Source organism: Simochromis diagramma, unplaced genomic scaffold, assembly GCF_900408965.1.
Source record: "Simochromis diagramma unplaced genomic scaffold, fSimDia1.1 OVJJ01000545.1, whole genome shotgun sequence".
NCBI lineage: Eukaryota > Metazoa > Chordata > Actinopteri > Cichliformes > Cichlidae > Simochromis > Simochromis diagramma.
The window spans coordinates 715,139-724,928 of record NW_024387371.1 but is presented as its reverse complement, the minus strand read 5'-3'; the positions used below and the strand labels follow the sequence as shown (position 1 = coordinate 724,928).

Sequence of the window (9,790 nt, the reverse complement as noted above, 5' to 3'; positions counted from 1 at the left end):
CAATCGACAGCAACATGTCGCAGAGAACCAGCGCATCAATGAAAACCAGATCTAATATATCTGGCTCCTCCAGGCATACCAGGAGCTCAGCTGCAAGTAAGGCAGCCGCTGCACAAGCACGTGCAGAAGCTGAGGCTGCTAAGGCTGAAGCAGCATTTGTGGATAAAGAGAACGATCTGAAGCTGCAGCAAGCGGAACTGGAAGCTTCTATGCAGCTTCGAAAAATACGTCTTGAAGCGTCATTAGATAAAGTACGCATGGAAAAAAGGGCTGCAGCTGCAGAAGCAAAAGCAGAGGTTTTGGAGGCTGCAGCGATCCAAGATGATGGCGAGGGTCTTAGTGAGATAGATGTTCCTGCTGACGACCCAGTAACGCGCACAAGAGAATATGTGAAGGGTGCCTCACACGGCAGCCAAACCACGCCCATTCTAGAAACCTCCAATGATAACATGGAGACGAAACTCCCTCAGCATTCACCGACCATAGACTCCTACCCCAAGATCTTTACGCCAGGATCTGATGTACATTTTCGACCAAGCCTCAAGCCAGTTGCAACACCACACATCCAAACCCAAACCACACCCATAATAGCAAATCTAAAGGATCATTTCCCAGGCAAAGCTGATCAAAGTGAGACCTACACCCCTAAACAAGAACCAACGGTCAATTATGCACGACAGCCTCTGGACAGCGGCTACACTGGCGCGGCGTATATCACAACCCCAGACAACTCCAGTCACCCACATGAGACCACATGCCGGGAAAGGGGCCCACTGTACACTCCACTAGAAATGGAGCAGAACATGTCAGACCTTGTTAGATTTATGGCTCGACGTGAACTGGTGACTACAGGGCTCCTTCACTTCAACGACCGTCCCGAATGCTACAGAGCCTGGAAAGCATCGTTTATGAATGCCATCAGAGGTCTCAACCTCTCACCAAGTGAACAGCTTGACCTCCTCGTGAAATGGCTAGGTAAGGACTCAGCTGAACATGCCAGACGAATACGATCCGTGTATGCGAACCAACCAGCTAACGGACTCAGAGCTATGTGGGACAGGCTTAATGAGTGCTACGGTGCACCAGAGGTCATCGAGGGTGCCTTTTTGAAAAGATTAGACAACTTTCCCAAGATTCCAAACAGAGATGGTCGTAAACTAAGAGAGCTGGGAGACTTGCTGTCGGAGGTACAGGCTGCCAAAGAAGATGGTGACTTGCTTGGGCTTAGTTATCTGGATACCCCTCGTGGTGTTACCCCTGTCGTCCAGAAGCTGCCATTTTATCTCCAGGAAAAATGGCTTTCTTTAGGCTTTAAGTACAAAGAAGATCGCGGGGCTCCCTATCCCCCATTCGGTTTCTTTGTAGACTTTGTGTGTCGGGAAGCACGGATGCGCAACGACCCTGGCCTCACACAGACAGCATACGGTAGTGAGTTATTAGGCGGTAAGCAATCGTCTAAAGCCGAAGGTCACAAAGCTGTGGCAGTTTTTAAAACGAGGGTCTTGCTGGATCCTCGGCCCCTTTTCAACGGTACAAGGACTACATCGTTTCGCACCCAATCTGGAAGCGAGTCATCCACTAGAGATGATCCAGCAGAGCGCTGCCCGCTACACAACAAACCCCACCCCTTACCCAGGTGTCGCGGGTTTAGAGAGAAGCCAATGGAAGAAAGGAAAGCACTCTTAAAAAGGTACGGAATATGTTACAGGTGCTGCAGAGCCACACATTTGGCAAGGAATTGTGAAGACGACATCTCCTGCTCAGAGTGTGGGAGCAAGAGCCACATTGCAGCCCTCCACCCTGGATCTGCCCCATGGTCCACCAACACAGCACATTCCGCACCAGATCAGGGCGGGGAGGGAAATTCCAACCTGAATGAAGGTGATGTTTCCACAGCATGTACTGAGGTCTGCGGAAATTATTCCGCAGGGCGTTCCTGCTCAAAAATATGTCTGACCAGGGTGTACCCAACCGACTGCCCTGAAGCTGCAGTTACGGTATACACAATATTAGATGAACAGAGCAACAGATCACTTGCACGTACCGAGTTTTTCGACCTATTCAACATTGCAGGGCCTCCTTCACCATACACTTTGAAGACATGCGCCGGAACACAAGAGACAGAAGGCAGACAAGCACGTGGCTTTGTGATCGAACCCATTAACGGGAGTGTCACACTCTCTTTGCCGTCACTGATTGAATGCAACGAGATCCCAAATAACCGCGCAGAAATACCAACACCAGAGGTAGCATTAAACCACAGTCATTTGAAGGCCCTTGCAAAACACATTCCAAAGCTGGACTCCCAAGCTTCCATCCTGCTCTTGTTAGGCAGAGATATCATCAGAGTTCATAAGGTCAGAAGACAAGTGAATGGCCCACAAAACGCACCCTATGCCCAGAAGTTGGATCTGGGTTGGGTTATTGTAGGAGATGTGTGCATTGGAGATGTCCACAGACCTACGGTTATCAGCTCTTGCTACACTAACGTACTGAAAAATGGACGTCCTTCTCTCTTTCAGCCATGCCCAAACCAGTACTATGTAAAAGAGAAGTATAGTAGTGGTAGCTCCCCTTCATTTCCCCTAACATGCAAACATCTCCCTGCTAGTGAGAAATGGGCCACCTTAGACTGTAATGTGTTCCAGACAACAAAGGACGACGACAAAGAAGCTCCTTCAATCGAGGACGGACAGTTCATCCACATCATGGAGCAAGAAGTCTATAAGGACCAAGAAAACAGGTGGGTGGCTCCCCTGCCTTTCAGATCTCCACGACCAAGGCTCCCTCATAACCACGAGCAAGCACTTGAACGTCTCAAATCTCTACAGCGGTCCTTCAGAAGGAAGCCTAAAATGAAGGAAGAGTTTGTCTCATTCATGGCAAAGATCTTTCAGAATGGGCACGCTGAAGAAGCCCCACCTCTGAAGCCTAATGAGGAGCATTGGTACCTACCTTGTTTTGGGGTTTACCATCCCAAGAAGCCCTCCCAAATAAGAGTCGTCTTCGACTCCAGTGCCCAGCACAAAGGTTTGTCTCTGAACCAAGTACTCCTAACGGGACCAGACCTCAACAACACCCTGGTAGGAGTCCTCCTTCGGTTTCGGAAAGAACAGATCGCCTTCACTGTGGACGTGCAACAGATGTTTCATTGTTTCAAGGTGCGTCCTGAAGACCGGAACTTCCTCAGGTTCCTCTGGTTTAAAGAGAACAACCCAGGGAAAGAGATTATGGAGTTCCGTATGAACGTGCACGTCTTTGGAAATAGTCCTTCGCCGGCTGTGGCTATCTACTGTCTTAGACGTGCAGCACAGGAAGGCCGGAAGGAGTATGGGGAGGACGCAGAACAGTTTGTCACTCGTGACTTTTACGTAGATGACGGGTTAAAGTCCTTGCCCACAGCAGACGCAGCTATCGACCTGCTCAAAAGAACTCAAAAAATGCTAGCTCGCTCTAACCTTAGGCTGCATAAGCTGGCTTCGAACAGCAAGGAGGTCATGAAGGCCTTTCCCAGTGAAGATCATGCCACAGACCTGAAAGATTTGGACCTCACTGCTGACACTCTACCAATGCAGCGTAGCCTTGGGCTGTACTGGGACTTGGATTCAGACTGTTTTACTTACCGCGTCCAGGACGAGAGAAAGGCATTCACTCAACGAGGAGTTCTCTCAACGGTGAACAGCCTGTACGATCCTCTAGGATTCGTTTCCCCCGTGACAATTCAAGGGAAACTGCTGCTTCGAGAACTGGCCTCACAATCTTCAGATTGGGACACCCCACTACCAGCAGAAAAGGAAAAGGTGTGGGAAAGTTGGAGAGATTCTCTGCAGGAGTTAAGACATCTGAGGATCCCCCGACCGTACTCAAACATGTCACCATCCACTGTCAAGTTAACAGAACTCTGTGTCTTTTCAGACGCTTCAGAGAAAGCAGTAGCTGCTGTCGCCTACTTGAAGACTGTGGACGCAGATGGGGGATGCTGCACTAGATTGGTTGCAAGTAAAGCCAAACTGGCCCCACGTCCAGAGCATACTATACCTCGGTTGGAGCTTTGTGCAGCAGTCATGGCAGTAACTCTGTCCGAGGCCATCACCTCCGAAATAGACATTGTATTCGACGCAGTCACCTACTACACAGACAGCAAGGTGGTGCTCGGATATATCTACAATGAGAAAAGAAGGTTTTATGTATACGTGAGCAATCGAGTTCAGAGGATCAGACGAAGCACCATGCCACAGCAGTGGCGATATGTCTGTACAGAAGACAATCCCGCAGACATTGCCACACGGTCTATCACAGCAGACCGTCTTGAGAACACAATATGGTTCTCTGGACCGGCATTCTTGTCTCGACCTGAAGGGGTGTCACCTGTGGTACAGAGGTTTGACCTTTTGGAACCAGATCAAGACAGCAAAATCAGGCCTCAAGTCACAACACTGTCGGTCACAGTCTTCAAACATCTTGGCTCTGGGCGGTTCAATCGCTTCTCATGCTGGAGTTCCCTCATAAGGGCTCTTGGTACCCTTATTCACATTGTTCAGAGCTTCAAAAGGGGAAAGAAGTGTGTCGCTCAAAAATGTGAGGGCTGGCATCAGTGCAGCACACCCCCTACCGGGGATATTCTTGAACAGAGTAAGCTAGTCATTATCAAAACAGTTCAACAAGAGGTCTACAGGAAAGAACTGGAGTGTCTTGCATCAAACGCCAACATCCCCAAGAGCAGCTCACTCGTTGCCCTGGATCCCTTCATTGACTCAGAGGGGCTATTAAGGATTGGGGGTCGTCTCATTGAGGCAAAAATAGGGTTCCACGAGAAACGGCCATTGGTTCTGCCCGGACGGCATCACGTGACCACTCTCATAGTGCGTCACTTTCACGAGCAGGTACGTCACCAAGGACGTCTCTTCACTGAAGGAGCTGTCCGATCTGCAGGTTATTGGATCGTAGGTGGCAGGAGATGCATTAATAGACTTGTTTTCGAGTGTGTCACTTGTCGAAGGCTGAGAGGGAGGTGTGAAGTTCAAAAGATGGCAGACTTGCCACCAGACAGGCTCAGCATGGAACCACCTTTTAGCAACGTCGGCATTGATGTGTTTGGGCCCTGGTCTGTATCAGCCCGTCGCACGAGAGGAGGCCACGCTGATAGTAAGAGGTGGGCTGTCCTCTTTACCTGTCTGTGTGTCAGAGCTATACACATTGAGGTAATTGAGTCATTGGATTCCTCCAGTTTCATAAACGCATTCAGGAGGTTTATGGCGATTCGAGGACCTTTGAAAAACATACGCTCCGACCAGGGCACTAATTTCACCAGAGCTTGCAAAGATATGGGGATTCCCTCAAATCTTGATGGGAAAGCTATGAAGAGGTTTCTGTCAGAACACGGATGTACGTGGACCTTCAACACACCACATTCCTCTCATATGGGAGGAGCGTGGGAAAGGATGATCGGCATCACACGTCGTATCCTGGACTCGATGCTTCTTCAGATGGGCTCCTCCAAACTCACACATGAGGTACTCACAACATTCATGGCTGAGGTCTCAGCCATAGTGAACAGTCGACCACTGGTGCCTGTGTCGAACGATCCTACAGATCCTTTCATTCTCACACCGGCTTCATTGCTTACTCAGAAGGTAGATCCATGCCCAGTACCAGAAGGAGACTTTGGACATAATGACCTATTGAAACAACAGTGGCGCAGGGTCCAAAGCTTGTCTAACACATTTTGGGACAGGTGGCGGAAACAGTATCTGTCAACACTTCAGTGTCGAACAAAGTGGACTTCTGACCGGCCAAACCTTAAGCAAGGAAGTGTGGTGCTTCTTAAGGACAGTCAGTGCAGTAGGAACGACTGGCCCTTAGGTATCATCGTCGATGTGTATCCCAGTAAAGACGGAAGGGTGCGCAAAGTGCAAGTGAAGGTCATTAAGAAAGAGGGACCAAAGCTTTACGTCCGACCCGTGAATGAGATGATCTTGCTTATTCCTCCAGATGACTGAAATGTGTTTGACCTTGTCATATTAGTAGGTGAAACCCTGCTGAGTTTCAGACGGGGAGTGTTCTGTCACCATGTAACCGTATTCTGTTTAAATAGATTTTCCCTGAGAAAGTTACTCTTTAGTGCCCCCTTTTGGCATGACCTGGTATAACGTGCTCAAATCCGTCTCTGTTCTATGATGTCATCAGAAAGCGCATGTTATTGTTTGGGGAAAGGACTTCTCCCGTTCTCCCATCCGCTGCTGTAGTGGCAATTGTCTCCCTTAAGACGGTCTTTAAGGGCATTGTCGGTATGTAATTCTGTTCCATCTTTACTAATGAACAATCTACTTGAAGAAATGTGATTGCAGTGTTTGCTTAATAGAAACGTTTGTAAAGAGGGAATTAGCTAACGATTTCGGCTAAATAAGTCATTGTACTGTTATTGTGTATTTCTCCTCATCTATGGTTTCTAAGAGCATTTCATGTCATGTTGTTTCTCAGTTTTACCCTACTTCAACTGGCCTAAGTAAAGGGAGTGAAGTCAAACCCTCTTGTCTGCGTGGTCATTTTGAAGAGGAGTTTAGTCTGAATGTCGACTCTAGCAAGGCGTTAGAGGCAGAGGACATGACACTGTGGGCTTCTTAGCATTATTTATACACCACAGCCTACCTGAGTATTATTGCGGGCCATGTCCATCTAATTATGACCACAGCGTACAGATGTTCCAACAGGCTAATGCACCAGATCTCAATCTAATAGAGCACCTTTGGGATCTGAATGAACAGGATATTCACATCATGGATATGCAGCTGACAAATCTGCAAAACTGTGTGATACTATGATGACAACATGGAACAAAATTTCTGAGCAATGTTTCCAGCACCTTGCTGAATCTATGTATAAAGAAGTCTGGCAGGTCTGAAGGCAAAAGGGGGGTTCAAGCTGACTTCCCACCAAATATCTTCACTGTATGTTTGCTCAAGTAACGCAAGTACAAACAGAATTTAAAATCTGGCAAGTTTACCTTCAAATTAGAAAACTAAAATGTTAAAAGTACAGCTTTGTTCATGGCAACATCAGTATGTCTACAACTGGTGTGGACAACAGAACCCAAAAAGTTGGCCTCATAACCAGAAAAAATACATCCAAAAAATCTCGAAAAGCATTCCCATAAATCACACGGTGACAGATAAGCTGGAGTTAAATAAAGTTACTGTGCATGGATCTGCAACTAGACCTTATCCAGGCCCACTCCTACAGCGGCCTGCAGCACTAAGCCATTGTGATGAGTTGTAATGTCTCTGGGCCACGTGTAACACTATAATAGTGTCTTTGTCTTCCACTTATCTGGCTGCAGCTCAGACTGTGGAGCAGTGTTTCAACAGCTACTGTCTAACTATCAGACCTAAGGACACAATCTAGCTCTCTGTGTGAAGGCTTAATGTCAACCAGTCTGCATTGACAAAATAATCATCTGAGTTGAGACAGATAAGTAGATTTTTTTTTTTTTTTTTTGCACGCCCACACTGACGCCTTTATAGGAAGCTGGAGCTGGCAGAGGTTAGGCACTTTTCTTCCTCTGCATGCCACAAGCAGACATGCAAATCTATCTCCAGTAAACACATACTGTAAACACTAGTAAGCATTATAATATAGGAGTACATGCTAAAACACTTTTCTCAGTTTTCTTGAATAAATGCACACACATGTAGCACAGATGACCAGACGCTGTAGTGTATGGTGCAAGCTCCAACTTAGGAAATGTCCTTGGCTTTTCGCTTGTTTTCACGGTGAATCCCAGAGTCCACCCACACAGGCAAGCCCTGCAGAGACCTTCTGTTCCTCAACACAGGACACAAACATGCACAAAACACACACGCACGCACACACACGTATATTTAGAGAGAGACAGCCACCCAGAGAAAACAACAATAGAGAATTGAGGAAAGATTTTATTGTGACTCTGTGAAGCATTTCTATTTGTCATTTTGTGGTTTGCTCCAACTTGGACATTTATTATAGACTCGTTGACTAAATAATGTGCAGATGGTGACATCTGGAAAGAGAGATTTCATTGTTCAAAAAGTGCACACATTACATCTGAATCTTTACGCACCCTTTCGCTAACTTTTGCTTGACTTAGTCGATGCTCCGTGGACAAGAATGAGTTAAATTAGGCTTAACAGCACACATTGACACCAGCAAACAGCATAAACAGTTGGGCCTGTGTGTTTTATGGAGCCAGCAGAGAGTGGAGTACATATGGATGCCTCACATTATGGCACATATCACTATAATGTGTGTGGTAATGGCCGTGAAACCACATGTCACTGTGGATGGAAGAGAGACTCCAGAACAGAGGCAAGGCCCAGAGCCAGAACGGTATTGCAATTCACCTTCAATCGCTCTCCATCTCTGTTTTGCTCTGTCTGTTTATGTCATCTCTCTTTTTTTCTTCCTGATCTCTAGCCCTTACTTTCCGATTCCACTCCGGGTCTCTCACCACTTTTCAAATATCTCATGTTTCCTTCTCGTGCTCTGTCAGTGTCTTTCTCATTTTTCCAGACTTCTCTTCTTTAACCTGAGGGTTACTGCCTCTGAAAGAATGTCCTGCACAGGCCAAAGCAATATTGTGGTTATTCTTTGAAAGAGTCAATTTCATGCTACTCTATAATATCAAATCAAGGTTAAACCAATGACAATCCCGGGAGCAAGACTTCTGCTTATATTTTTCATTGCTTTAAGCATCAACTGGGTGTTTTTTTGTTTTGTTTTAGGAGTACTTAAAATGCACTTTAATGGCCCTTTTTCATTTCGCTGCCGTATGTGAAGCAGCCTGTGAACGTAGACGTCATTGAAAAAAAAACTTGGCTCAGGTTCAGTCAGCATGGTGGTTTAATGCGAATAGCTTCAGACTATAAAGGTGATCCGCTCTTATCACATCCTCTCCTTCTGTCCATTTTACTCCCTCTTATCCCCCAGCAGTGACGCTGGCAGCACTGCATGTGCCCCACCTTTGCCATTTTTCAGTATGACACTGCATGAGAGTGAGAGTGTGACTTTAAAGCATGCAGGCAGGCTTTGCGCTAATGTTTGTCTCCAAGTGGAAGTCGCCTGGCAAAGTCCAGAGAGGCTATTGACAGTGGACTTTGGAGGGTGGAGAGATGAAGGCACGCTGCGCCAACACGCTGAAACACACGCACACGTCCCAACTCACACTTGGATCATAGGCTGGTACAGCCCCAGGCTATTGCAGGGTAATAAAACGATCCAGTGAAAATGCAGGAGGAAATGACAGGGAGAAATCTGTTAGTGTCCTACAGCTGCTGCTCTAATCAGATGCACGTTGTGTTTAACGTGGGCCTTGTTTGACTGAAATTCATCCACTGAACACAGGTTTCAGGTATACATGTGCTGTTGTCAATAAAAAGAACCACAGCGCTTGGATGTATTTTTCAGTAAATTGTGTCAAACAGGCCTGTTGTAGGTTAACGACCCTTGGGTGGGCTCTTGCTGATTCCCCACCTTCTGCCACTGTGGTTTTACCTCTCTGGAAACTCTGGCTCTACTGCTGGCACAAAATGGCTACCAGATGCAACACGCTGGCATAGGTGAAAGTCGGCCACAGAAAAACCTCTTTATAATAGTTTCTTCAAAGCTTTTAAAAATCCAGCTACATCAATAAAGATCTTTTGTTTATCCCTTTATAAAGATATTCACACCGATTTAGATGCGTAACACTTTTACACACAACCACTGCACTCAGTGGTTTTAAAAGAGAAGATTCACGAGGACGTCCGGTATCGTTCAG

General features: G+C 46.8%; 1 protein-coding gene across 1 annotated transcript; it reads left to right on the top strand.

Annotated features, from left to right (window-relative positions):
• The first annotated feature begins 449 nt into the window (after positions 1–449).
• Positions 450–6,608, top strand: LOC120718871. Its single transcript, XM_040007600.1, has 2 exons — positions 450–6,287; positions 6,481–6,608. Exon 1 carries the CDS (start codon positions 450–452, stop codon positions 5,997–5,999), a length of 5,550 nt encoding a protein of 1,849 aa, XP_039863534.1. The 3' UTR covers positions 6,000–6,287; positions 6,481–6,608.
• The last annotated feature ends 3,182 nt before the right edge of the window (positions 6,609–9,790 follow it).

Coding starts and splice junctions, on each gene's coding strand:
- LOC120718871 (XM_040007600.1), top strand. CDS start 450: ATGGAGACGAAACTCCCTCAGCATTCACCGACCATAGACTCCTACCCC.